At 41.2% G+C, this 27,794-nt stretch overlaps 1 protein-coding gene across 1 annotated transcript in view; it reads right to left on the bottom strand.

The window, feature by feature from the left end:
- The window catches only part of LOC126260433 (uncharacterized), a 195,648-nt gene that overhangs the window by 121,064 nt on the left and 46,790 nt on the right, over positions 1–27,794 (bottom strand). Inside the window, exons 2-4 of the mRNA XM_049957762.1 lie at positions 19,156–19,305; positions 18,412–18,720; positions 391–504 (exon numbers count right to left, since the gene is read on the bottom strand). Of these exons, the coding sequence (XP_049813719.1) occupies positions 391–504; positions 18,412–18,720; positions 19,156–19,282 (550 nt within the window). The 5' untranslated portion in view covers positions 19,283–19,305. The remainder of the gene's footprint in view (positions 1–390; positions 505–18,411; positions 18,721–19,155; positions 19,306–27,794) is intronic.

The raw sequence follows: 27,794 nt of genomic DNA, 5'->3' as shown, positions 1-27,794 counted from the left end.
TGTGCCTGTGGTTCTGTCAGTGTGATCATGTGATGTATCTGACCCCAGGAATGTGTCAATAAAGTTTCCCCTTCCTGGGACAATGAATTCACGGTGTTCTTATTTCAATTTCCAGGAGTGTAGATACTAACAAATGGTCCAAATTAACTGGCAGTCCTCTTAATATATGATTAATCCAATATAAAAGCAAAATATGAATGACAATTGTCACAGCACTTCCTGTAAACAATTTTAATAATACTGACTTCCATTTGTAATTCGGAATATACTGAAAAGAGATCACTACAAAACTGTGATGTGGACAAGTGCATGTAATATGATGCAAGGTATTAAATGACACATACTGATCGTTCCTAAAGTTTTCAGAAACTGCAAAATATGTAATTTTACCTTTCAACTTAACAGTTGAGACAGTTACAGTGCTGTTCACTCCTCCTGCCGCAGCAATAGCATCTTCCTTCTTTATGATCTGTACCTGCTCACGCCATGTGTGTGGAGTTATCCCTAAAATAACGAAGTTGTGGTAAAACATAATTTACTCAAAATACTTCAAGGTAATATCACTCTAGGTATACTTGGGAGTAACATACACATATTTTCATACCCAAGTGAATTTTACTTATTGCTTTAGTACATGCAGAAAACATCTGAGGTGGTGGTATTGTGAATGATTTTGAGTACAGAATTACATACAAACATAAAAACCCATAAATTTTTTAGAAACCTTTCTTGGCTTTCCAATTCTCACAGCCTTAGTCAGGTTCAGGTTCACTGGTGATATCTTCATGATCTGGACTCAGGGCCAAGGCACCCTATCCTCATTCCTTCACAACCTCAACATGTTCTCTCCTATATGCTTAACCTGCTCCTCTTCAATCCAGCGCGCCAACTTCCTATACACTGACATCGGCTTCCACATCTCTGTTGGCTCCATCCACCTCTGTGCACATTAAACCCACTAACCACCAACAGTACCTGTACCATGCAGCCAAGCATAACATGCTCATTTCGACAGCTGCTTCACAACCCAGGCCATCTTGATCCTTCCCTACAACACCAGCTTCCCTGAATTATGCCACATTCTTCACTCCCGTAATTGTCTTGGCCTTGATCTCCTGTAGTCCATGGTCCCACACTCTCCACCCAACAGTTTCCCCTCCAGTTATCTTGTCACCCCCCCCCCCCTTCCCAATTCACATACACATCTGGCCTTCAGCACGTGCCCCACCTGCTCCGACAACTGCAAATCCCATGTCTAGCCCTTGCATCTGCTACCCTCCCTCTCACATTCCTATAGCCAGCAAACCCACTGCCTCTCTCGACCCCGATAGCTGAGTGGTTAGCCCAACAGAATGTCAATCCTAAGGGCCGGGTTCGATTCCCGGCAAGGTCGAAGATTTTCTCCGCTCAGGGACTAGGTGTTGTGTTGTCCTAGTCATCAGCATTTCATCCCCATCAACGCACAAGATGCCGATGTGACGTCAAATCGAAAGACTTGCACCCAGTGAATGGTCTACCTGACGGGAGGTCCTAGTCACATGACCACCCACTCTCAAATCCTACACATGCCTCTCACCTCTCTCCTCCCCTGCCCCTGCTAACACAAAATCCACCCCACCTTAGCCCACCTGCTGAAATTCAGCACTGGAATTGGGTGTCCAGCCAGTGCCAAGTAGGGGCATAGGTGTGTGTGTGTGTGTGTGTGTGTGTGTGTGTGTGTGTGTGTGTGTGTGTGTGTGTGTGTGTGTGTGTGGGCGCGCGCGTGCACTCTAGCTCGAAAAATAATTACTCCACAAGCTAGCAAGTCTTCTTTCTTTTTGAGTGTAAGTGTTGACGACTCAATGCTGAAGTACGTGCAAGAAACACATCAAATAGTCAGTATGTGTGAGATCTGGTCTATGAAGTTTACACTTATATCAAAGTGTAACAGATGTTAAACCCTGTTTGTTCACTTAAAGGAGCAGCGCAGGTGAAGTCTGACATACATTAGGGAAGAATATCAAGACAAGATTAGAAACAGAAAACAAGCTTGATGTGGTGAACAAATTAACATTTCCTTACAACAGTGAAAAGCCACTCTGTAGGAAGTAAACAAGTCCAATCCTTTCCAGATGGTTCAGTGAGACTATCTCAAAAACTGATGGACAGCCCTAGCAAAGGCTAACATCATAGCAAAGGAGAAAGATATGTACATGGGTTATTCCAGTTATGGTCTTCACAGTTCTGATTCCCACATTGAGTCATTGATTGTACTGTAGTAGGAGCTGGTAAGTAAATTAATGGCAATGAGTTGGCAAAGTATATTGTTTATGTTGAGTGGGCAATGGATATCACTTTTAGTAGTGCTAGGGAGGAGGGAGCAAAGATTTTTAGGTAGCGAATTCCTCATTTCAGCTATGAAAGTTGATAGTCAAAGACCTGGGTAATATTGGATGATACTGGAGTACTGTCTAGTGGCCGTGAGTTTCACAATGCTGATTTTATTGTCACTAGAGGAGATGCTACAAGAAATGTGTCAGTACTAGATGGCCAGGATCATGTCTGCCTGTAAAGGTTCTGGCAAAGTTATCATATTTGAAACAACTATTTTTCACTGTAGTGATATGACATAACATTCATAAATGTTCGTGCACTGACTGAAGCTTCAACCGAGGATGAGAAAGATGAGTACTATGTAGAATTAGATAGGGTAGTCAAAAGTATTTCAACAAGAAATTTGAGAACCACCCTAAAAAATTTTAATGGAAAAATAGGTAAAGAGCATTTGTTCACCCCCATTATAGGAAAATATGGCAAGTACTGCACCACGAATGAAAATGGATTAAAAATGATCAACTTCGCACTGTCAAAGAACATGGGGATTTGCTCCCCGACGTTCCCTCACAAAAGAAATTCACAAAGGTGTACATGGTGTTCTCCTGATGGCAAAACTGTAAATCAGATTGACAATGCTATGGCAAACCAAAGATGCAGTTCATTCATAAGAGATGTCAGAATGTACAGAGGAGCAGATTGTAGCTAAGATCACTTCCTAGTGTCAGGAAAGATGAAAATCAAGATGATTTGGAATCAACAACCAAAATACACACCAAAACCTACGTTCGATGTAGAACGACAGAAGGAATTGTCTGTTAAAGAAACCTAAGTGATTGAAATAAATAACCAGTTTACAGCACTGCAAGAAGTTGGCGAGGAAAATACTGTTGGGAAGGCTTGGGAAAGAATAAAGACAGTAGTAACAGATGCAGCAGAAAAAAAACATTAGGAAGAAAAAGAAACTGATGAAACAGAAATGATTCAACAAAAAGTATCAGAAAGCAGTCGAAAAGAGGAAAGAGGCCAGGATGCTGTGGCTGAAAAATATGGAGAATGAGGACAGCAGAGAGACCTTCAACACAGTGAGAAGAGAGACAGTGAGAGTTCTAAGAACAGAGAAAAGGAAATTGGAGTCTTGGAATCTGTAGATGTGGAAAGCAGGAACAGAGACTCAACAAAGCTGTTTTAATATACAAAGAACAGTAATAGAAGTTATCAAAGTGAAAAACTATTCATAAAAGATAAAAATCAAAACATGCCAACAAAGTTGGAAGATATTCTAGCAAGATGGAGAGAGTATTTTTCAGAATTCAAGAGTAGCAGCAGTAATACTGACAAATAAAAAATGACAGAACAGAAATTGCTATACGCCATTCAAAAGCTGAAGAACAACAAGGCTGCAGGTGAGGACCAGATATCAGCAGACATGTTAAAAGTGGGTGGAAACAAACTACACAAAGAAATTTATAATCTTATCACAATGATTTGGAAAACTTAAACACTGACCACAGACTGTAAAACGGTAATAATCTGCCCCGTACACAAGAAAGAAAACAAAATGGAACGTGGAAATTACAGAGGAATCAGTTTGCTGAACATAACAAAGTTCTGTCAATGATCATTCTTGACAAAATTAAGTCTTAAACAGGAAACATTATTCAAGAGTACCAGGTTGGTTTTTGACCATTCCACAAATGATAATATGTTTACTCTATGGCAGACCTTTGAGAAATTCTGGGAATTTAACAAAAACATCCCCTGCCTGTTCATTGATTTCCAGCCAGCGTAGCACAGCATCTACACAAACAGTCTCTACAATACACTAAGAGAATTTAGGATACCCAGTAAAATCATTAGGATGATATAACACTGCATGGATGGCTCACAGGCTGTAGCGAAGTACAGAGGATCCATATTCCCCAACTTTCCAGTCAAAACAGGGTTACAACAGGAAGGCGCTCTTTCATGTGTTCTCTTCAACTTTGCACTAGAGAAAATACTTCAAGGGAGTAATTTACAGCTATACAACGGTCCACGATTCAAACACAGTCAACTAAAACTCTTAGCATACATAGATGATATAGTCTTACTCAGTAAAACAGATGAAGAGCTGAAGGACATGTAAAGATCTCAGGCACAGTGCCAGCAAAACGGGGCTTTTGACAAAACAAGACATAACAGAATATATGGAAATAGGTTGAGTCATAAACCCAAATCCACCCTTTGAAATTAACCACCAAGGTCATCAGTTTAAATACCTTGGATCACGCTTCAGCAGTAAAAGTATCATAACAATGGACATAAATGAAAGAATAGCCTCAGGATCAAGATGCCTGCATGCTCTACGCATGCCCAATCAAAAGTAAAGCTTTGTCATTCACCATTATCTGCCCAGAGGTACTGGACACTTACTAGAAAAGAAAGAGAAAAACTGAATGTTTTTGACAGAAAAGCGATGAGAAAAATCTGGGGACCTGTGTTGGAGAATGGCTCATGGAGTGTTCGAAAGAATACTGAAATAACCAGTTAATGAAGCCTCTTACTATATTGAAGAAATTAAAAAGCAAGAGAATGCAATGGGCTGGGCATGTGGCTAGAATGGACACCAACAGAATTCCTAAGAAGGTATTTGAAGGCACTCTCCACGCAACAAGACCATTGGGCCGACCTAACACAGTGAAAAGATGACATAGAGAAGGACGTTGCAGCATTAGAAATACTCACATGATCAGAGAGAGAGAGAGAGAGAGAGAGAGAGAGAGAGAGAGAGAGAAGAAGGTGGATGCAGATCGCAGATGCACGATGCAGTGCGTGGTCTACAGGGCCTCGTATCGCTAAAAAGAAGAGAAGAGAATGGATATCATGATGACCTCTATTTTTTTGACACTCCTTTTTTTAATACACTTTTTTTGACACTCCTTTTTTAATACACATTTTTTACACTCCTTTTTTAATACATTGCCACAGAATGTTTCAACTTACTCTAAACATCAACGTATTCCAATTTATGTCTCAAAATGTTCATATAAGTAGTGCTGGAGGCATGGCATGTACCCATATGATACCATATTTGAATGACAATTGCCATGCTTTTCAAAGATAACTGTAGAATTTAGAAATACTTTAACCATAATCCAAAATGCTAATCTTGTCATTCAGGAACACATTACTTTCTGGAGGGGGGGGGGGGGGGGGGGGGGAACAATATTTAAGGTCACTATCAAACTGTGTTAAAAGTTTGGAAGACTGGCGAGTTCACAAGTACCATAAGTGAGGCTTTAAAAACCTTTTGAATAATTTACTTCGTAACGCACATGCTGTCACCTTAACGGAACGAAAATAGAGGGCAATAGAACTAAGATGTCTTTGCTACTTGTCAGGTGTGGATAAGAAACTAGTCACAAAAGAAGACAGTGCACCACAGGAACAAGGAAAAGAAGAAAAGACTAAAATATGCGATTGCAGTCTTTCTCGGCATACTCCACTGATGAATTCTTCTCGGGTTATCAGCTGAGTGGTGGCTTCGTTGTCATTTGTCGGCCTACAGTAGCGGACGACGGCCAAGCAGCTATATAGATATGCAGAACACAGCATCCCGACACTTCACCAGAAGATGATGGGTACGAAATTCATTGAAACATTGCAACAAGATGACGCCAGCACTTGGCTGATAATCTGAGAAGAATTCATCACAAGACTAAAATACCTACTTTGTATGACTGAATTGACTACATGGTATGATTATTTGGAAATTGCAGCTCACAAGTTGTGTTGTTCAATGAGCAGTAGCTCTATTGAAAGTCTACATAAGATACTTTCTAATGAACTTATGGTGACACCTGGTTGTCTAGTGGTAAAGCAAGTGCCTGGAATCCAAAAGATCATGGGACTGAATCCTGGTCAGACCACAAAATTTTTGGTGTGCCTTGAACCTAGTCTTCCTCCCTCTATGACATGAAGATTAAATTCTACCTTTAGCTGTAGGTCCTCCTTGTCTGGTGTAATTACTGGGGTAGTTTAGTGACATGGAAATTGCGAAAATGGCATCCAATTTAAAGAATATCACTATAGCATTCAGCCAAATGGAGTTATTATTTTTGAGAGGAGATCTGGCAAACAGATTTAAAATCGAGCCTCCTGATGCAATGCAACATGCAAGATGGATGGCAAAGGCAACTTATTTTTTGAAAATATATTTGCAAAAAACTTGGTTTAAGAAGCAGCATGGAGGGCAAATGAGCATTGTAGTTCCCTTTTCATTGTGATGTCGTATATAAAATCTGGCTTAAATGTAGTAAATCAAGTTTCCTTTTGTCTCCTAAGCACTGAGGTAATGTAAGAAAACTGAGTCAATTTCAAAAACAGATCTGAGTAAGTACTGTCTGTACTTTTGATATCTATTTGATGGTAATTAGTGACTGCATTTTTCAATGACGAAGTTGACAAATAACAATGATAACAGTTTCCAACATGAGACATCCTTTGATCTTGTAAAGAGATATATTCAATCTAAGCAAAAAATATAAAGCTCTTTATGTGATAAAGCATTATTGTAATTAATAACCACTCATCTTTAATTTGGCCTTAATTAACCTTACCTATTACATTTTTAGTTTCAAAAAACTCTCTGGATTACTTTGTATCGAAGTAAAAAGCAGGAATACATTTTTGCATTGAAACACTGACAAAAGTTCTCTTCAAGGAAATATTTTCTTTGTCAAGAGAAAATGTACACTAAAAAAAGTTTCACTGCCCAAGCCTGCCTCTCTCTCTCTCTCTCTCTCTCTCTCTCTCTCTCTCTCTCTCTCTCTGTGTGTGTGTGTGTGTGTGTGTGTGTGTGTGTGTGTGTTTGTTGTCATGGTCTGAGGAGTATATGCCCGTCATGCCTGAGTAACTAGTCACCACAGTCTAAAATATTTGCAAACAAGGAACCAAAAAATCCACATTCATATCTCAAGTCTCTATTTTCCAATGACTATAATACAACATTTTAACAGTATTAAATGCTTTATTGCTGGGCTGATGACCCAACTCTCAATGCACAAATTTTTATAACATATATGGGTACAATCTATGAGAGCTGTTCTCACATCTTTGTAATAAATACATCAACTCAAAGATTGTAGCAGTCAGCATGGCTTTATTTACATATGGGGACAATTCTCATCTTGTGCAAAATGTGCCCATATGCCTATATCAACCACCATCAATCTGGGACCACATGCTATTAGAGGAGCATTACTAATATGAGGCTCACATAGAAAAATAAAAAATATCTTTTGTTAGCAAAAATACAATGAGGTAATTCACTACACTTAACTTAGATGTAAATAAGGTGATTATATGGAAAAAATGCTTCAATTATCCAATTAGCCTGAACAAATAACTGATATTAATGTGACACTGAAAGTCCCAAGTGGGGAAAAAATAATGGAAAGGGTGTAATCACTCATCATACAGTTGATGTGTGGAGCTACTGGTGTTGTCGAAGGAGATGAATTACAATATTGGTGACAAGGATATTTTTGAAACTTCATCCCACCCCGTGCCAGAATAGGACTTATCACACAATTTTGTTTAGTGTTTCAACCATGATGGTCAAGCAATAGTTTGAGATCTGGAGACAACAGCTTGAGCAGCTGCATGAACTCGCACAGAAGCTGATGGATCTCGCATGCCTAAAATTGCTTCCGGCAATCCAAGCTTTCCAGCCATTCCATGAAGCTTAAGAGGGCTGGGCATTGTGTCAAAGGCATTTAGTGCTTCATTTTCAGGTAAGTAAAATAAAGTGAGCAACAGTGAGATTATTTTATTAAGTTCAAACCCACAGCTTAATTATCTTGTACAAAAATTGCTCTCTTTCTCTGACCTATCAGTGTTACCCCTCCCACTACTCACCTGCTTGTATGCGAACCAGCAAATAGTTATGCATCATGGCTTGCAGATCTACAATACATGAGTAGACAATTCAAGTTTGTGTGTTCCTGGGGACTATCATAGGCAGAATCACTGATACAAGACATGGCGATTAAATTGTACTATAGAGTGAAATGTGTTAAAAGACAGCAAGTTGGAAATTTTCCATTTGATCTTACTGCACTCTTACTAATAATTAGTTTTCTATTCATTTTCCTCTTTTCATCCAAGTATCTATGAAGTGCATGTGTTGTATGTTCCTGAATCAAAACTTTAATCACACTTTACCTCAGATTTATAATTCAGGTTTTTCTTTTCAATAGGCTGATTACAGACACTATGTGATCAAAAGTATCCAGACACCTGGCTGAAAATGACTTACAAGTTTGTGGCACCCTCCATTGGTAATGCTGGAATTCAATACAGTGTTGGCCCACCCTTAACCTTGAGGACAGCTTCCACTCTTGCAGGCACACATTAAATCCAGTGCTGGAAGGTTTCTTGGGGAATGGTAGCCCATTCTTCATGGAGTGCTGCACTGACGAGAGGTATCAATGTCAGTCAGTGAGGCATGGCACGAATTCAGCGCTCCAAAACATCCCAAAGGTATTCTATAGAACTCAGGTCAGGACTCTGTGCGGGCCAGTCCATTACATGGATGTTGTTATCGTGCAACCACTCTGCCACAGGCCGTGCATTAGGAACAGCTGCTCGATCGTGTGAAAGATGAAATCGCCACCCCCGAATTGCTCTTCAACAGTGGGAAACAAGAAGGTGAACATCAATGTGTGCCTGTGCTGTGATAGTGCCATGCAAAACAACAAGGGGTGCAAGTCCCCTCCATGAAAAACATGACCACACCATAACACCATCGCCTACGAATTTTACTGTTGGCACTACACACGCTGACAGATGATTTACACCGGGCATTCACCATATCCACACCCTGCCATTGGATTGCCACACTGTGAACTGTGATTCGTCACTCCACACAATGTTTTTCCACTATTCAATCGTCCAATGTTTACACTCCTTAAACCAAGCGAGGTGGCATTTACTCGCGTGATGTGTGGCTTATGAACAGCCGACTCAACCATGAAATCCAAGTTTTCTCAACTCCCGCCTAACTGTCATAGTACTTGCAGTGGATTCTAATGCAGTTTGGAATTCCTGTGTCTGGATAGACGTCTGCCTATTACACATTACAACCCTCTTCAACTGTCAGCAGTCTCTATCAGTCAACAGACGAGGTCGGCCTGTACGCTTTTGTGCTGTATGTGTCCCTTCAAGTTTCCACTTCACTATCACATCAGAAACAGTGGACCTACGGACGTTTAGGAGTGTGGAAATCTCGTGTACAGACGTATGACAAGTGACACCCAATCACCTGAAAACGTTCAACGCCCTTAAGTTCTGCAGATCACACCATTCTGCTCTCTCATGATGTCTAATGACTACTGAGGTCGCTGATATGGAGTACCTGGCAGTAGGTGGCAGCATAATGCACCTAATATAAAAATGTATGTTTTTGGGGGTGCCTGGATACTTTTGATCACATAGTGTAAGTGTAATTAGCTTTGCTGGAAACCATGTTAATTAAAGGTTATTAACAGCTGAAAACTTTACCACAATACAAGATAGGCAGCTATGACTGGGCTTATCAGTCAAGTTGAAAATTCTGGCACCACTCACTAGAAAGACCAGCATTCAGACTGTATAGCAATGTACTTTGATTTCTCTGAAACTAATTAGCTTACCAGATAATTAAGGTACAAGTTCAGAAGCACCTAGACTTTCCACTGCAGATTTACCCATTGTACTTGCCAGAGTCCAGGTTTTACCCCTATTCTTTTGTCGTCCAAAATTTTAAGAAGCAAATAACACATTTCACTAATTACACCATTAATTAAAAATTTGCATAAATTTTCAATAATGCTGACACTTGTACTCGTAACTGGGTTATTCCCAACGAAAATCTACAAAATAGTTCCGCAATCTTAGCCATTTACCTAAACTACCACAAATTTCTAAACTACTACATAAAGTGTAAACCGTATAGACCATTCAAATTAGCAAAATCTGAACCACCTGTATTTCAAACTAAAACATAGTTTCTGAAATTACAATATGTTCATACTCCATTCTTTACAAGATCAACCACACTCTGAAATCATCTTTTCACTTATCACTTTTTACACAAAAGTCAGCAACCAGAAGTTAAGCGAACAACACTGATGTGAAAGTTTGGGAAAGTGCGATTACACTGATTCATGTTGGAGTCTGTTCTGAGACCACACTCATGTAATAATCGAGTAATATCATGTAGGGTAGTTTAATGCCATCGCTCATACTCCCAGTGTATCCATGTGGGTCAATTAAGAGATTAGTTTATATTAGTGACTTCTTGTGTAGTTCATGAATTTCCCTTTTGAAGCAATGTGTGAATGATTTTGATATAGTTTATGTACTTTGAGAGCGTAAAAACTCATCCCACTGAGTTGTACTTCAAACTATGTAATATAGCCAGTGTTTATGTGAACTAAAGCCACAATTGTCACGTGTTTATTGTGTTGAGGGTTTGTCTGTGATTGTAAATATCCTATCAGTATTGTACTGATTACTGATAGGGTGAAGGGACCTACCTACGTAACTCATTTAATGTGAAAACTGGAACTGGTCATAGTGGATTTAATAGCTCCAATACATATGAAAAGGTAAAATAAATTTGTGTGGCGAATATTATTATTGCTGACAGCCAATTTTTACAGCCATCCTACACACAGCCTACAATGATACTCCGAGAAGAATATGAAAGGTTTGCATAGCTTGGGTTCTCAAGATTTCTCAAGCGTACAGACTGTGAGCTGCCATCTCAACTGGCAAATACAGCATGACAGTGAACCTGCAAAAATGTCCTGCAACCCAGACAACAGTGGAGAAGTTTCCACATCACCGGATAAAAGTCAGGCACAGTGTCTTAACAGTTTTTCCACTCAATTTCAGCAAAATTTTTGCTAACTACCCAATTATCCTGGTTGTTTTTCTGTACATGCTATACATAGTCGCCCACATTATAATTATGTCTGTCAACAGTGTTTTTCCAGGTTCTGTAGCAGATGTACGTCAGAGCCAGTCACATCATCAACAGTCAAGTGTGCCGATGCAAATAAATGACATCACAGGGTCAAGCATAGCCCCACATAGTCTTACAATATCAGAAACAGTTCATTGTATACCCATTTTATTCCTTTCTGATACATGGGTCTCCGTCTCAATTATTAATCAGCCCACATATCTCGGATTGGGTCTCCACCCATAAAATCAGTAGCAGCTAAACTGAAATCATGAAATCTCAATACTAGGCCAAGTAGTTGGGGAATTAACATACATGCCAGAACCAGAACCCTTCCTGTCTTTGCTGTGGCAGAACCTACAGTGGAAAATAAGTTTGGCCAGCATGCATATAGAGTACAGCCTTTGGGTGTTCCCTCCAACATTGTCCAATGATTCAGAACACTGTACCACGTGCAGAAGTGTATTCTTTGTCTCTCCCTTGGCTTGGAACTCTCTTATAATTTTTTCACCCACATTACATTAGAAGAATCAGCAGCATTAATTTTCTTTTCAAAGCCTGGCATGCATCTTTTGTCTTGTAGGATGAGGTTAAAGTAGAACTAGATCACTTAGAGGAGATAAAAGTGCTGTCTCTGAATCCTTAACACAGATGGGCAACATCTTTAGCCGTCGTCGTAAAGCAGTTGGTGTGTTACACCTTTGTGGTGATTTCAAAAATATAGTGTGCTCTTGCCATCATTTAACTTGAAGTCCAAACGATATCAAAACTCTGTTTCATACACACAATTCAGTGTTGGTTGTTAATATAATGTTAATTACTAGATTAAATCCCAGAAACAATTGAGAATCAAATTACAGTTCCTTACATTTGTAATCTAACAGTCACAAAGTAAGTAAATGACTCTTTATTAAAAAGGGAACATCGTAGATGTTTGCTGCTGTCATGCAATGGAAATGTTAACTATCTCCCCCAACACTTCAGAATTAGCATCTAGGCTAATTTACAAGAACATAAATAAAAGGGTGGTTATAATTAAACTGATGGTGTTCCGAAAGCTGCAGTGCGGGCTGTATACGTTGCAGAGTGCTGAAATATTGTAGGTATGTTGATGGTCTAAAGGCAGTGTCTTTGAATAGTAATCAAAATGTCCTCAGTTCCAAGTTCAAACCTCACCACTGCTTGAATTTTGAATAAATAAATAAAAAAATTTAAACAATCATCAATTAAGGTGGCCCATGACTTCCTGCATCAGAAGCTATCCTCTTTCTACCAATGGCCTTGTCAAAGAGGGCAGAGGAGTGGACAGTTTCACCCTTAAGGTGGGAAAATGCCCCTGGAAGGCGGAAGAATCAACAACAATCAATGACGAGAGGATGCAGAAGGCAATAGAAACCACAGCATTAACAACATATAAGGTGTATCCACAGGATAAGTGGCCTGTAATTGAAAAATGTGTCATGATAATCTATCCATTGGCAAAAGATTGCGGGCAAGCCACCTGTTTGGATCACTAAGGAGGGGACTGCCAAGGGGGAGGTGACCATGAGAAAAAGATTGAATAACTAACTAAGGAATAATGTTCTATGAGTCAGGGCATGGAATGTCAGAAGCTTGAACGTGGTTGGAAAACTAGAAAATCTGAAAATAGAAATGCTAACGCTCAATCTAGATATAATAGGGGTCAGTGAAGTGAAATGGAAAGAAGACAACGATTTCTGGTGAAATGAGTATAGGGTAATATTAACAGCAGCTAAAAATGGTATAATGGGAGTAGGATTCATTATGAATAGGATGTGAGTTACTGTGAGCAGTTCAGTGATAGGGTTGCTACCAGAATTGACAGCAAACCAACACCAACAACAATAGTTCCGGAATACATGCTGATGTTATAGGCAGAAGATGGAGTGACAGTGACAGAGAGAGAGAGAGAGAGAGAGAGAGAGAGAGAGAGAGAGAGAGAGAGAGTAGAGGGAGGGATATTGAACGGGTGGCTCAGTATGTAAAGGGATATGAAGATCTAATAGTCATAAGGATTGGAATGCGATTGTAGGGGAGGAAGTAGAAGAAAGGGTTATGGGAGAATATTGGCTTGGTAATAGGAATGAGAGGGCACAAAGAATAATTGAGCTCTGCAATAAATATCAGTTAGTAATAGTGAATACTCTGTTCAAGAATCACAAGAGGAGAAGATATACTTGGAAAAGACCAGGAGAAACGGGAAGATTTCGGTTAGATAGTTTGGCAGAGATTCAGAAATCAGATATTGGATTGTAAGACATACTCAGGAGCAGATATATAGACTCAGATCACAATTTAATAATGATGAAGAGAAGAGACACACACTGATTAATGAACATACCTACTGAGGCTATAGGTACTGCTATAATGAACAGCCCAGTAGGCATTTCAGTTGAAGAGGAATTAAAATCTCTAAGAAGGGCAGTCACAGAAGTTGGAAAGTAAACCGTAGGTGCAAGGAAGGCAGTTGCGAAGAAACTATGGGTAGCATATGAAACAGTTCAGCTAGCTAATGACAGAAGTAAATACAAAACTTTCAGGGAATTACAGGAACACAAGTAACTTAGGAATGAAACACACAGGAAGTGCAGGACAGATAAAGCAAAATGGCTTCATAAAAAATGTGAAGAAACTGATCACTGGAAGGATGGACACAGCCTATAGAAAACTCGAAAGAACATTCTGTGAAATTTAAGGCAAGGGCGCTAACATTAAGAGAACAATGGGAACTCCACCATTAAATGCAGAGGAGACAGCTGGGAGGTAAAAAGAGTACATTTTAGTTCTTTATGAGTGGGAAGATTTGTCCAATGATGTAATAGAAGAAGAAACAAGAGTCAGCAGGGAGAGATAGGGGGTCCAGTATTAGAATCAGAATTTAAAATAGCTTTAGAAGGCTTGAGGTCACATAAGGCAGAAGAGATAGATAACATTCCATCAGAATTTCTAAAATCATTAGGGTAGGGGCAACGAAACAACTATTCACTTTGGTGTGTAGAATATATGAGACTGGCAATATACAATCAGACTTTTGGAAGATCATCATCCCCACAATTCCAAAGATAGCAGGAGCCAACAACTGTGAGAGTTACCATACAATAAGCTTAACACCTCAAGCATTCAAGTTGCTGACAAGAATAATAAACAGAAGCAATCCTGTTGGAGGAGCATCCACAACTGAGGATTATAGCAGAGGTTGAAAATACTCCTACAGTTGAATGGTTATTTTATTTAACACATGACCAGTTTCAGGCTCTTATACACCCATCTTCAGGTGTCGTAGCTTGGTACCGTGACCCCTAGCACCAAATTGGATGAATACAAGATGCCTGAAACTGGTCGTGTGTTAAATAAAAGAACCTTACAACTGTAGCGGTATTTTCAACCTCTGGAACATACAGAAGAATAGCAAAGAAAATTGAGAATCTGTTAGATGACAACCACTTTGGCTTTAGGAACAGTAAAGGCACCAGAGAGGCATTTCTGACATTGCAGCTGATACTGGAAGCAAGACTGAAGAAAAATAAGGATATGTTTATTGGATTTGTCGACCAGGAAAAAGTGCTCAACAATGTAAAATGGTGCAAGATGTTCTAAATTCTGAGAAAAATGGGGGTAAGCTATATGGAAAGACATATAAAATACAAAATGTACAAAAACCAATAGGGAACAATAAGACTGGAAAGTCAAGAACGAAGTGCTCAGTTTAAAAGGGGTGTAAAGTGGAGATGTAGTCTTTTGACCCTATTCTTGAATCTGTACAGCCAAAAAGCAATGAGAGAAATAAAAGGAAGGTTCAAGAGCCAGAATAAAATTTGGGGTGAATGGATATCAATGGTAAGATTAACTGATTATATTACTATCCTCAGTGAACGCAAAGAAGAATTACAGGATGTGTTGAATGGAATGAACAATCTGATGCGTACAGAATATGGATTGACAGTACATCAAAGAAAGACAAAAGTAATGAAAAGTAACAGAAATGAGGAATACAAGAAACTTAACATAAGAATTCGGAATCACAAAGTTAAGGAATTCTGCTATCTAGGTGCCAAAAAAAGCTGTGGAGGACAGAGCTAGGAGAACTTTAAAAGCAGACTAGCACTGGCAAAGAGGGAGTTACTGGCCAAGAGATGTTTGCTAGTATTATTAATTTGAGGAAGGAATTTCCGAGAATGTACGTTTGGAGCACAATATTGTTGATAGTGAGACATGGACTGTGGGAAAACTGGAACAGAAGAGAATTGAAACTTCTGAGATGATGTGCTGCAGAAGAATGTTGAAAATAAGGTGGACTGATAAGGTAAGGAATGAGGAGGGTTCTCCAAAGAAAAGGCTAGGAAAGGGACATAAGGGAAACTTTGAAAAGGAGAAGGGACAGGACGACAGGAGATCTGTCAAGACATCAGGCAATAACTTCCAAGGCACTGGAGGGAGCTGTAGAGGGTAAAAACTATAGAGTAAGATGGAGATTGGAACACACCCAGCAACTAACTGAGGACATAGGTTGCAATTAGTATCATGAGGTGCAATTGCTAATCTGAGGTGACAAGGTTATCACAGGAGAGGCATTCATGATGGGCAGCAACAAACCCATCAGAAGACTGACGACTCAAAAAAAGCAGTCAGAATGTGGTGTGGGTGCAGGATAAGGGGAATGATCAAACACATGATAATAGTGTTACTGACATGTTTATTAGGATACACTCAAAGTTATAACATGTGTTCAATACACAGTCTCCTGACTCAGCAACATGCTGCTTACTTAACATAGCATGGTTGCTTGCAGCATATCCAGTGTAAGCAGAGTGATATGTTGTCTTATGCTGTCCCTCATATAAGGAAGAGTTCAGATACATCCCTGATAGACTTGATCTCTCAGATATCCCCAAAACCAGATGTCACATGGATTTCGGTTGGGGAATTTGAAAGACCACACATCTTGAAACTGCCTGGAGATGATGCAGTCATTACCACAGGTTTCTCGAAGTTAACCTTTCAACTGCAAGCGACATATGGTGTCATCCCAACTTGCATGAAAATCGTGGTGTGGACACAGTTGCATTCTTGCAAAGCTGTAATTACATGTTACCCAAGGAGGTCCATATAGAGTACAGATGTCACTGTACACCTAACAGGCCCATAAGGCATCATCTCCTCAAAGAAAAATGGACCGAGAATGAAGGAGCTTGTGAAACCACACCACACGGCCACATAAGCTGAGTCCAATGGATGCTCCTGCACAACAAGTGGCAGAGTAGAACCCTATGTGCAACAGTTCTGTGTATTCATGGCACCATGCAGAGTAAAATGTGCCTCATCTGTCCAAAAAATATTCCTTGGTCTCAAATCATACATCTCAACAAATGCAGGGGGGGGGGGGGGAGGGGAGGAAACATGACAAATTCATGGTGTTGTAGCCTACCTTGGGGCATCATATGGTACACATCCTGAATCTTGTACAGATACGAGTGTAAAATGCACCACAATATCTTTTGAACTGTTGACCAGAGGAGAGAGAATTCCCATGACACCGCTTGAGTGCTTGCTGCAGAATTTGAGGCATGTGCTGCACAGTCAGCTACAGGTACACCAACTTCAACAACTGGCATGGGAATGAGACACCTCCCTGCCCCTGCTGCACCACCTAATTCACCCATTTCTTCACACTTCTTGATCATATTTTTTAGCTCACTTATTGACACGAGGTTCTCCTCACAGCTGTTTTTGTTGGCGATATTCCCAGAATGCAGTGCCGCTACTGCTGCAATTCAGATTTTAAAAAACTTTATCAGCAGTGCATGGCCATTGCGCTTTGTATGGAAAACTTCAACCTTTATAATCCTTTGCACCAGCTATGTCACTTCACGCAAGAAATCAACACACGTTGTCAAACGACAAACAGCATACTAACATCAAAACAGGAAACATCTCACATTATGTTTACTGTGCCATATTTTCATCTGGTGACACAAAGTGGAACTACTATTCTTTTTAGTACACTCCATGAGTGCACCAATTAATGAACATACCTACAATGTTCCGGCATCCTGCGATGTATACAGCCATCACTGCAGCACTCTGAACATCATCAGTTTAATATAACCACCTGATATTAAGAGTGTAACTATGACAACAGCAAAGAAAACTAATGAGAAAGAAGTAATGTAAGTAGCAAAGACCAGAAAGTGAGAAAATTACATGCAATGTAGAAGCAGCAAAATAAGCCCACACAGAAATTACAGGAACAACTGTAAACAAAAGGCCAGTACATGAAAGCAGAACATGCAAAAATTGTCAAAAGAACTAAAATAAAACATAACTTAATGGCATTACTAATTTGAAAATCTTTTGCAGACTCCCAAGATGCATGTGAAATGAAGAAAAATCGTTTTCACCACAATTCCTGAATGACATTAATTACTGGGGAAGCAGTCTATAGTTTGACATTTACATAGTGCTACCTCATCAACATAATTTGTCAACAAAAACACACACAAGAGAATGATTATTGTTCTATAACAAAATTACTTATCAACAGCGCAAATTAATCCTTTCCTACAAAGGTCTATTACGAAAGATATATTCTGCTAGCCCTGTTTTGGCATACATTTGTAGCTTCATTCAACAGATTCTCTTCGATTGCTGTATTTTGCTCGCTTACTTCAATTATTAATTTTGATGAGTAGTATTGTTTGTTTCAATGTCTGAATAGGAATTGTGCAGCAGGTTTTGATCTACTAAACATTTCCTGATTACCTATAGAACACACCATACAACAAGCCTTTCTGCTCTTGCCTTTCTGCTCTTGCCTATCACCTTCAATACGAGGAACTGAATTGATCATTCTTTTTTTTGAACATTCATTCAGCTTCTCCTTTCTCTATTCTTTTCTTTGGCTCTATGTGACTATGTTAACTAACAAAATGTTGTGCACTATTGATTCTGATACAAATTATGTATTTGGTGAGCACTATTCTATATATATATACATAACACACTCCAGTGGCATTCCTGATTACAGATCATGCAAATTATGATTTACTAAACAAAAATGACTTATAAGTAAGCATGCTTCTGCCCACTTGTGGATTTCTGCTGTTCTCGGCATGACTTGATGAGTGCTGGTGGATGCTGTTTGTGAGAAACATGTTCATGCTGGCTGTATCGTTTCTGATTAAGACGCTCAGCAGAACAAAAACCAGGAAATGCTGGTATTGCATCTGCTGGAATGACTGCAACATGTTTTTTCAGCACCACATTGGTGGATGCGACTGATGAACTAACATCACTTCCCGATTCTTCAAAAGAGCACACATGCTGAGTAACTACTGGATCATTATTTCTCACACTCTCCCAGAATGCCAAGGGTTGAGAATGGGATGAACCATCTGCTGCAAAGTAAACAAATTTGAACAAACAATTTGCAATGTGGAAAACAGTGTCTCTCATTGAGCAATGGTTTAATCCCCTGTTCGTGATTTTTATGACAAGATTACTTTTATTTTCATATTTACAATATTATTTCATATTGTTAGGTCTATTCAATCTCTTTCCCTTTCCAAATCGTCATTTATAAACTGTTTTTCTGGTTTTAACAGGAAAATTACTTTCTATTATTAAATAGAGAGAGTTGTTCACTACTTAAGTCAAATTCAAAATATTATAAGCAATATTCTCAATATCAGCAATACTACTCGATGAAAAAAATAATAATTTTAATTTTTGTCACATGAGAAAATTGCATTAAGTGCTAAACTGAAATAAATAATGTAGAATCCTCTTGTGACTGCAAAGAAAACAAAAATCTGGACATTGTAAAATCTTACCTTCTTTTGAAATGCATACATATCTGGTAACGGCCGAAGGTGTTGGATTTGTTACAAATTTCTGTTTTCTTGGAACACCAGCAAAGGTATCAGAAATGTCTGTTGTATTCAAGAACTCTTTCGACATGAGTACAAAAGACACAATGTCACCTGCAACACATTTAATCGTGTGTTAAAATAAAACAAAAAACACAGCATACCAAAAAAGTGCAGAGAATGGGATTTTATCATACATTAACATGAGCTAACACTGCACTGTCACCATTAAAATAGGAATGAAGGTCAAATATGTATTTACAGGTTACTGGAAATACAAATATTTTATGTGTTTGACACACAACTTCAAAGTTTCTGCTTTGACATCTCGTACCATGGGTAGTCAGTCAATGTTGGCAACCATGTCTGCAGTATATCTACATCTACATCCACATCCATACTCCGCAAGCCACCTGACGGTGTGTGGCGGAGGGTACCCTGAGTACCTCTATCGGTTCTCCCTTCTATTCCAGTCTCGTATTGTTTGTGGAAAAAGGATTGTCGGTATGCTTTTGTGTGGGCTCTAATCTCTCTGATTTTATCCTCATGGTCTCTTCGCAAGATATATGTAGGAGGGAGCAATATACTGCTTGACTCTTCGGTGAAGGTATGTTCTCGAAACATTAACAAAAGCCCGTACCGAGCTACTGAGCATCTCTCCTGCAGAGTCTTCCACTGGAGTTTATCTATCATCTCCGTAACGCTTTCGCGATTACTAAATGATCCTGTAACGAAGCGCGCTGCTCTCTGTTGGTTCTTCTCTATCTCTTCTATCAACCCTATCTGGTACGGATCCCACACTGCTGAGCAGTATTCAAGCAGTGGGCGAACAAGCGTACTGTAACCTACTTCTTTTGTTTTCGGATTGCATTTCCTTAGGATTCTTCCAATGAATCTCAGTCTGGCATCTGCTTTACCGACGATCAACTTTATATGATCATTCCATTTTAAATCACTCCTAATGCGTACTCCCAGATAATTTATGGAATTAACTGCTTCCAGTTGCTGACCTGCTATTTTGTAGCAAAATGATAAGGGATCTATCTTTCTATGTATTCGCAGCACATTACACTTGTCTACATTGAGATTGAATTGCCAATCCCTGCACCATGCGTCAATTCGCTGCAGATCCTCCTGCATTTCAGTACAATTTTCCATTGTTACAACCTCTCGATACACCACAGCATCATCTGCAAAAAGCCTCAGTGAACTTCCGATGTCATCCACAAGGTCATTTATGTATATTGTGAATAGCAACGGTCCTATGACACTCCCCTACAGCACACCTGAAATCACTCTTACTTCGGATGACTTCTCTCCATTGAGAATGACATGCTGCGTTCTGTTATCTAGGAACTCTTCAATCCAATCACACTATTGGTCTGATAGTCCATATGCTCTTACTTTGTTCATTAAACGACTGTGGGGAACTGTGTCAAACGCCTTGCGGAAGTCAAGAAACACGGCATCTACCTGTGAACCTGTGTCTATGGCCCTCTGAGTCTCGTGGACGAATAGCGCGAGCTGGGTTTCACACGATCGTCTTTTTCGAAACCCATGCTGATTCCTCCAGAGTAGATTTCTAGTCTCCAGAAAAGTCATTATATTCGACCATAACACATGTTCCAAAATTCTACAACTGATCGACGTTAGAGACATAGGTCTATAGTTCTGCACATCTGTTCGACGTCCCTTCTTGAAAACAGGGATGACCTGTGCCCTTTTCCAATCCTTTGGAACGCTACGCTCTTCTAGAGACCTACGGTAAACCACTGCAAGAAGGAGGGCAAGTTCCTTCGCGTACTCTGAGTAAAATCGAACTGGTATCCCATCTGGTCCAGCGGCCTTCTCTCTTTTGAGTGATTTTAATTGTTTCTCTATCCCTCTGTCGTCTATTTCGATATCTACCATTTTGTCATCTGCACGACAATCTAGAGAAGGAACTACAGTGCAGTCTTCCTCTGTGAAACAGCTTTGGAAAAAGACATTTAGTATTTCGGCCTTTAGTCTGTCATCCTCTGTTTCAGTACCATTTTGGTCACAGAGTGTCTGGACATTTTGTTTTGTTCCACCTACTGCTTTGACATAAGACCAAAATTTCTTAGGATTTTCTGCCAAGTCAGTACATAGAACTTTACTTTCGAATCCATTGAACGCCTCTCGCATAGCCCTCCTCACACTACATTTCGCTTCGCGTAGTTTTTGTTTGTCTGCAAGGCTTTGGCTATGTTTATGTTTGCTGTGAAGTTCCCTTTGCTTCTGCAGCAGTTTTCTAACTCGGTTGTTGTACCACGGTGGCTCTTTTCCATCTCTTACGATCTTGCTTGGCACATACTCATCTAACGCATATTGTACGATGGTTTTGAACTTTGTCCACTGATCCTCAACACTATCTGTACTTGAGACAAAACTTTTGTGTTGAGCCGTCAGGTACTCTGTAATCTGCTTTTTGTCACTTTTGCTAAACAGAAAAATCTTCCTACCTTTTTTAATATTTCTATTTACAGCTGAAATCATCGAAGCCGTAACCGCTTTATGATCGCTGATTCCCTGTTTCAAATAGTTCGGGTATGTTTGTCACCAGAAGGTCTAATATGTTATCGCCACGAGTCGGTTCTCTGTTTAACTGCTTAAGGTAGTTTTCAGATAAAGCACTTAAAAAATTTCACTGGATTCTTTGTCCCTGCCACCTGTTATGAACGTTTGAGTCTCCCAGTCTATATCCGGCAAATTAAAATCTCCACCCAGAACTATAACATGGTGGGGAAATCCACTCGAAATATTTTCTAAATTATCCTTCAGGTGCTCAGCCACAACAGCTGCTGAGCCAGGGGGCCTATAGAGACATCCAATTACCATGTCTGAGCCTGCTTTAACCGTGACCTTCACCCAAATTATTTCACATTTCGGATCTCCATCAATTTCCTTCGATACTATTGCACTTCTTATCGCTATAAACGCGCCTCCCCCTTCACTGTCCAGCCTGTCTCTGCGGTATACATTCCAATCTGAGTTTAGGATTTCATTACTGTTTACGTCTGGTTTCAGCCAACTTTCTGTCCCTAGTACTATATGGGCGTTGTGACCGTTTATTAATGAGAGCAGTTCTGGGACCTTTCTATAGATGCTCCTGCAGTTTAATATAAGCACATTAATATTGTTATTCCCTGTTGCATTTTGCCTACTCCTACCTTGCCGCGTCTCAGGAGGCATCTTGTCGGGCCTAGGGTGGGAATTCTCTAACCTAAAAAACCCCCATGTGCACTCCACATGTACTCCGCTACCCTTGTAGCCGCTTCCGGCGTGTAGTGCACGCCTGACCTATTCAGGGGGACCCTCATTTCTCCACCTGATAGCGGAGGTCGAGAAATTTGCACCCCAGATCTCCGCAGAATCGTCTGAGCCTCAGGTTTAAGCCTTCCACTCGGCTCCAAACCAGAGGACCGCGATCGGTTCTGGGAATGATACTACAAATAGTTAGCTCTGATTCCACCCAGTGAGCGAGGCTTTCTGCCTTCACCAATTCCACCAACCGCCTGTACGAACTGAGGATGACCTCTGAACCCAGACGGCAGGAGTCATTGGTGCCGACATGAGCAACAATTTGCAGTCGGGTGCACCCAGTGCTCTCTATCGCCGCCGGCAGGGCCTCCTCCACATCTCGGATGAGACCCCCCGGCAATCAGACAGAGTGAACACTGGCCTTCTTCCCCGACCTTTCCGCTATTTTCCTAAGGGGCTCCATCACCCGCCTAACGTTGGAGCTCCCAATAACTAATAAACCCCTCCCCCCGTGTGCCTGCTCGGACCTTGCTGAAAGATCAGCCACATGTCCACTCACAGGCAGAGCGGGCGATGCCACACGGCCAGCCTCCACATTTACCCTCCGCCTCGTGCGCCGCGAACGCCGCTGAACCCGCCACTCCCCTTGGGGAGAGGGTAGCCCAACCGCGCCCCGTACCCGCGCAGATGTCCCGACAGCAGGGACAGTGGGTGAAGCATGTAACACCTGGGGTGTACCATGCGACGCACCAGACTCCCCACTGCCGCTACACTCCAAGGCAGCAGCGTGAAGACGACTGACCGTGGCCATCAACACACTCAGCTGTTCGCGAACAGTGACCAGCTCCTCCTGCATCCGTACACAGCAGTCACACATCCTATCCATCCTAAGAAATCAATTTACTGTAGAGAGTTAATCAACTTTTAACTAGACTTCTAATTCACTAAAGGCAGCTGATTGTTGACTAAACTGTGATTGCTAGCCACTTCTTGTAGAAAACAATGAAAATAGCACTACCTGTCTCTGGACTGTATTGAACAAACACTAGCACTACTGGCACTACGGTTGACTAAAGGGACGCTCTCTGACTGTATTCAAAACAAACACGAAACCAATGGAACACTATTACTAGCACTCGACAATTAAAGCTTCCTAAAAGCAAAAACACACGGAAGAAGAAGTGACAAGTAAGAAAAATACAGTTAATACTTAATTTAAGGTAGCTCGCTGCACAGCAGACGTGAAGCAGGCGGCAGTTAGGACGACAGTATAAAACAGAATGGGTGGATTTTGCAAAACACTCCTTTCATTACAAAGCCAGGAGATATTCCTTTGTCCCATTCCAATTTACCTTCTGTTTTTCTGTCAAAATTGCATTTAGTTCATGATATACCTGCGTACATGATTCCTAGACACACACATTACATTTCTTTTTATTTTTTTTTATTTTTTTTTTATTTGCAGAGCACATTTTGGAAACTTTCCACCATCATATTACTTTGTAATTTACAGAATGGAACAATCACAGGTTTTGAATATAGACATGTACCACAAGTGAAATGTGTGAGAGACATTTAACATCCAGAAGAATGTATTTTCAAAATGTGCAATAGTGAATTAAAGTAATTCTTGCTATGTCAATCATCTTCCAGAAAATATCATTGAATCTTCAGGAAAATTCAATAAACGAAACAAATCATAACTTCTGATGAAAGGATTAGCAGCAAAATACTTTACTTTGCAGACACCTTAAGGAAATTTAGATAGTCAAGAGTATTTTGTTTGTTTCATCAGTAGTGAAACCATATGTCGGGTGAAAGAATTCTGCATTGAAACTTGCATAAAAAATTGAAGAATTTACAAGGAATGAATGCAATATTATTGTATATGAAGTGAAAAATATTACAAAAGGAACTTCATGGGTGCTCTCATTAACTTAAGTTGGAAATATTTTTTATACAGTAATGATTTTACGTACAATACCATAAAGGAACAATGAACAAGAGTGGAATGAATTTTAACTGCAAACATGCACCTGCCATGTATGCTGTATTGTGGAAATCATTATATTCCTCAAAAGTGATCACACCATATACTCACTCAATAATGACACGGAAGGCACGTGGATACTCAAATCACTCAACGAAGGTGTACTTGTTCGAACTTATGCATGTCAACTTAAGATTGCAATGAATTCTCGAGATGTACAGATCTGCAGAATCTGGCAGCCAGAAAAGCCACTCAGCAATGAAACCATGCCACAGACTGTCAGCCAATGCACTATCAGCTCAGCAATGTCAATAGAGGCCTGCTTCCGCAAGTCAACCGGAGGGGTATCACGTGGCCCCTGCTACATGACCAAGTGACATACTGGTTATGCCACGCCTGACCATGACCCCTGCTCCAGATGTTTTGTCACAACTTCGATACATGGGCTTTCTGCAACTGTCAACCTATGGAATGGGGGATTTAAACTACCACGACCAGCCTGACAAGGTGGCGTCACATTTGGGCTGTCTTGGTTGGTTTGTGGGATTGAAGGGACCAGACTACTAGGGCCATCGGTCCCTTTTTCCATGAACTTTAAACCCCACCACAAGGAATAAAAACAAACAATGGAGATGACAAGTGACGACACAGGACAAGAAAGACACAGACTGAGATCAGACAAAAGGAATTAAAATCACACCGAGTGTGGCAGTGGTTGGCCGATCTCAGAAACTAAAAAGGAAAAGCCAACCACCAAGGAATGCACTAAAAATCCCAGTCTAAAATCGTAGGCCAAAGGCCAGACTCAACACAAAAAAAGGACAAACACTTAGATCAAGCGATAAAAACCCCCTGAAAGAATAAAACTCAAAACTAAATCTGCCATTGCAACATCATCCGATAAAAGTGTAGGAAGCATATCAGGCAGCGCAAACGTTTGCCTGAGCGGAGTTAAAAGTGGGCAGTCCAACAAGATGTGGACCACCATCAAAGCTAACCTGCAGCGACATAAAAGTGGGTCCTAGCGGCGCAATAGATAGCTGTGTGTTATCCAGGTGTAATGCATAGATGGCAGAGGACAACAGAGTCCTTGCAAGAGACCCGCAAGGAGGAGCGCCATGCACCGGTAGCCTCCTTGATGGCCTGAAGTTTGTTGGGTGAAGGAAGCGTGTGCCATTCTTCACCCAAGGTGCGAAGTTCCTTCTGCCACAAAACTGACCTGAGGTCACTCTCCGAAAGGCTTATCTCCAAAGCTGATGCACTGACAGCCTGTTTGGCCAGCGTGTCTACATGAACATTTCCTGGGATGCCGACATGCCCCTGGGTCCACACAAAGACCACAGAGCAGCCGCAATGGGCAAGAGTATGGAGGGACTCCTGGATAGCCAGCACCAAACGGGAGCGAAGGTAACACTGGTTGATAGCTCGTAAACCGCTCAGGGAGTCACTCCAGATAATGAAGGACTCACCTGAGCAGAAGCGGATATACCCTAGGGCGCGAGAGATGGCAACCAGCTCGGCAGTGAAAACACTGCAGCCAGCCGGCAATGAGTGTTGTTCATAATGATCCCCTAGAGTAAGAGCATAACTGACACGACGAGCAACTATCGAACTGTCAGTATAGACATCATCAGAGCCTTGAAACGCGGCAAGGATTGAAAGAAAGCAGCGGCGGAGGGCCTCAGGAGGGACTGAATCCTCCGGGCCCTGTGCCAAATTGAGCCAAAGGCATGGGCGGGGCACACACCACGGGGGTATACGCAGAGGGTCCCAGAAAAGAGGTGGAAGATGGAAAACCTCAAGCCCAGAGACAAGAGCTTTGACATGAACTGCGATCATACACCCTGACCGGGACCGCCGTTCCGGAAGATAGCCGACCAACTGAGGGAAAAGGAAATGATAATTGGGATGCCCGGGCAAGCTACAAACGTGTGTAGCTTAAGTGGCCAGTAATCATTGGCGCCGGAGCCGCAATGGAGGGACACCTGCCTCCACAAGTATGCTGTTGACAGGGCTTGTCTGGATAGCTCCGGTGGCGAATCGGATCCTGCTGTGAAGGATAGGGTCCAGCAACCGCAATGAAGAAGGTGATGCTGAACCATAAGCCAGGCTCCCATAATCTAGACAGGACTGAATTAATGCCTGGTACAGCCGTAGAAGGGTAGACCGATCGGTACCCCAGCTGGTGTGACTCAAGGAATGAAGAGCGTTAAGATGCCGTCGGGATGTTTGTTTAAGCTGCCGAATATGAGGCAGCCAAGTCAACCGGGTATCGAAAACCAATCCCAAAAACCGATGCGTCTCTAGGTTGGTTTGTGGGATTAAAGGAACCAGACTGCTACGGTCATCGGTCCCTTTTTCCAAGTACTAAAAACAACCACAGAGAATAAAAACGATTAACAGAAGAAAGCACAGACGACACAGAACAAGAGAAACTGAGACAAAGACCAGACAAAACGAACTAAAATCACACAGTGTGACGGTGGTTGGCCGACCATAGAAATAAAAAAGGAATAGCCAACCACTTGAAACACATTAAAAAATCCGTTTAAAACCGGAGGCCAAAGGCCAGAATCAACACAAAACTATAAGATAAAACAGAAACACTTAGATTAAATGATAAAAACCCCCTGCCCGAATAAAACGTAAAACTAGATCAGCCGCAGCAGAGTCATCTGTTAAAAGGGCAGGGAGCGTGTCAGGCAGTGTGAACGACTGCCTGAGCACAGCTAAATGCGCACACTCTAATAAAATATGGACCACAGAGAAAACGGAGCCGCAGCGACATAGAGAAGCGTCCCCATGGCGCAATAAGTGGCCGTGCGTAAGCCGAGTGTGCCCAATGCACAGCCGGCAGAGGACAACAGACTCCTTGCGGGAGACCCGCATGGACGACAGCCACACAGTCGTCGTCAGCTTGATTGGATGGAGTTTGTTGGGCGTGGGCAGATTGCGCCATTCAGTGTCCCAAACCGAAAGAACTTTGCGGCGTAAGACTGCCCACAAATCAGTCTACGGGAGGCCAATCTCCAGAGATGATTTACTAGTGGCCTCTTTCGCCAGGCGGCCAACATTCTCATTGCCAGGTATCCCAACATGGCCTGGGGTCCACATCAAGACCACAGAGCGGCCGCAACGCGCAAGAGTATGCAGGGACTCATGGATAGCCATCACCAGACGAGAACGAGGGAAACACTGGTCGAGAGCTCGCAAACCGCTCAGGGAATCGCTACAGATAACGAAGGACTCACCTGAGCAGGAGCGGATATACTCTAGGGCACGAAAGATGGCAACCAGCTCAGCAGTGTAAACGCTGCAGCCATCCGGCAAG

The sequence above is a fragment of the Schistocerca nitens genome, chromosome 5 (genome assembly GCF_023898315.1).
Source record: "Schistocerca nitens isolate TAMUIC-IGC-003100 chromosome 5, iqSchNite1.1, whole genome shotgun sequence".
NCBI classification, from domain to species: domain Eukaryota; kingdom Metazoa; phylum Arthropoda; class Insecta; order Orthoptera; family Acrididae; genus Schistocerca; species Schistocerca nitens.
The sequence above is the reverse complement of the archived record's forward strand: the minus strand, read 5'-3'. Positions and strand labels throughout refer to the sequence as shown.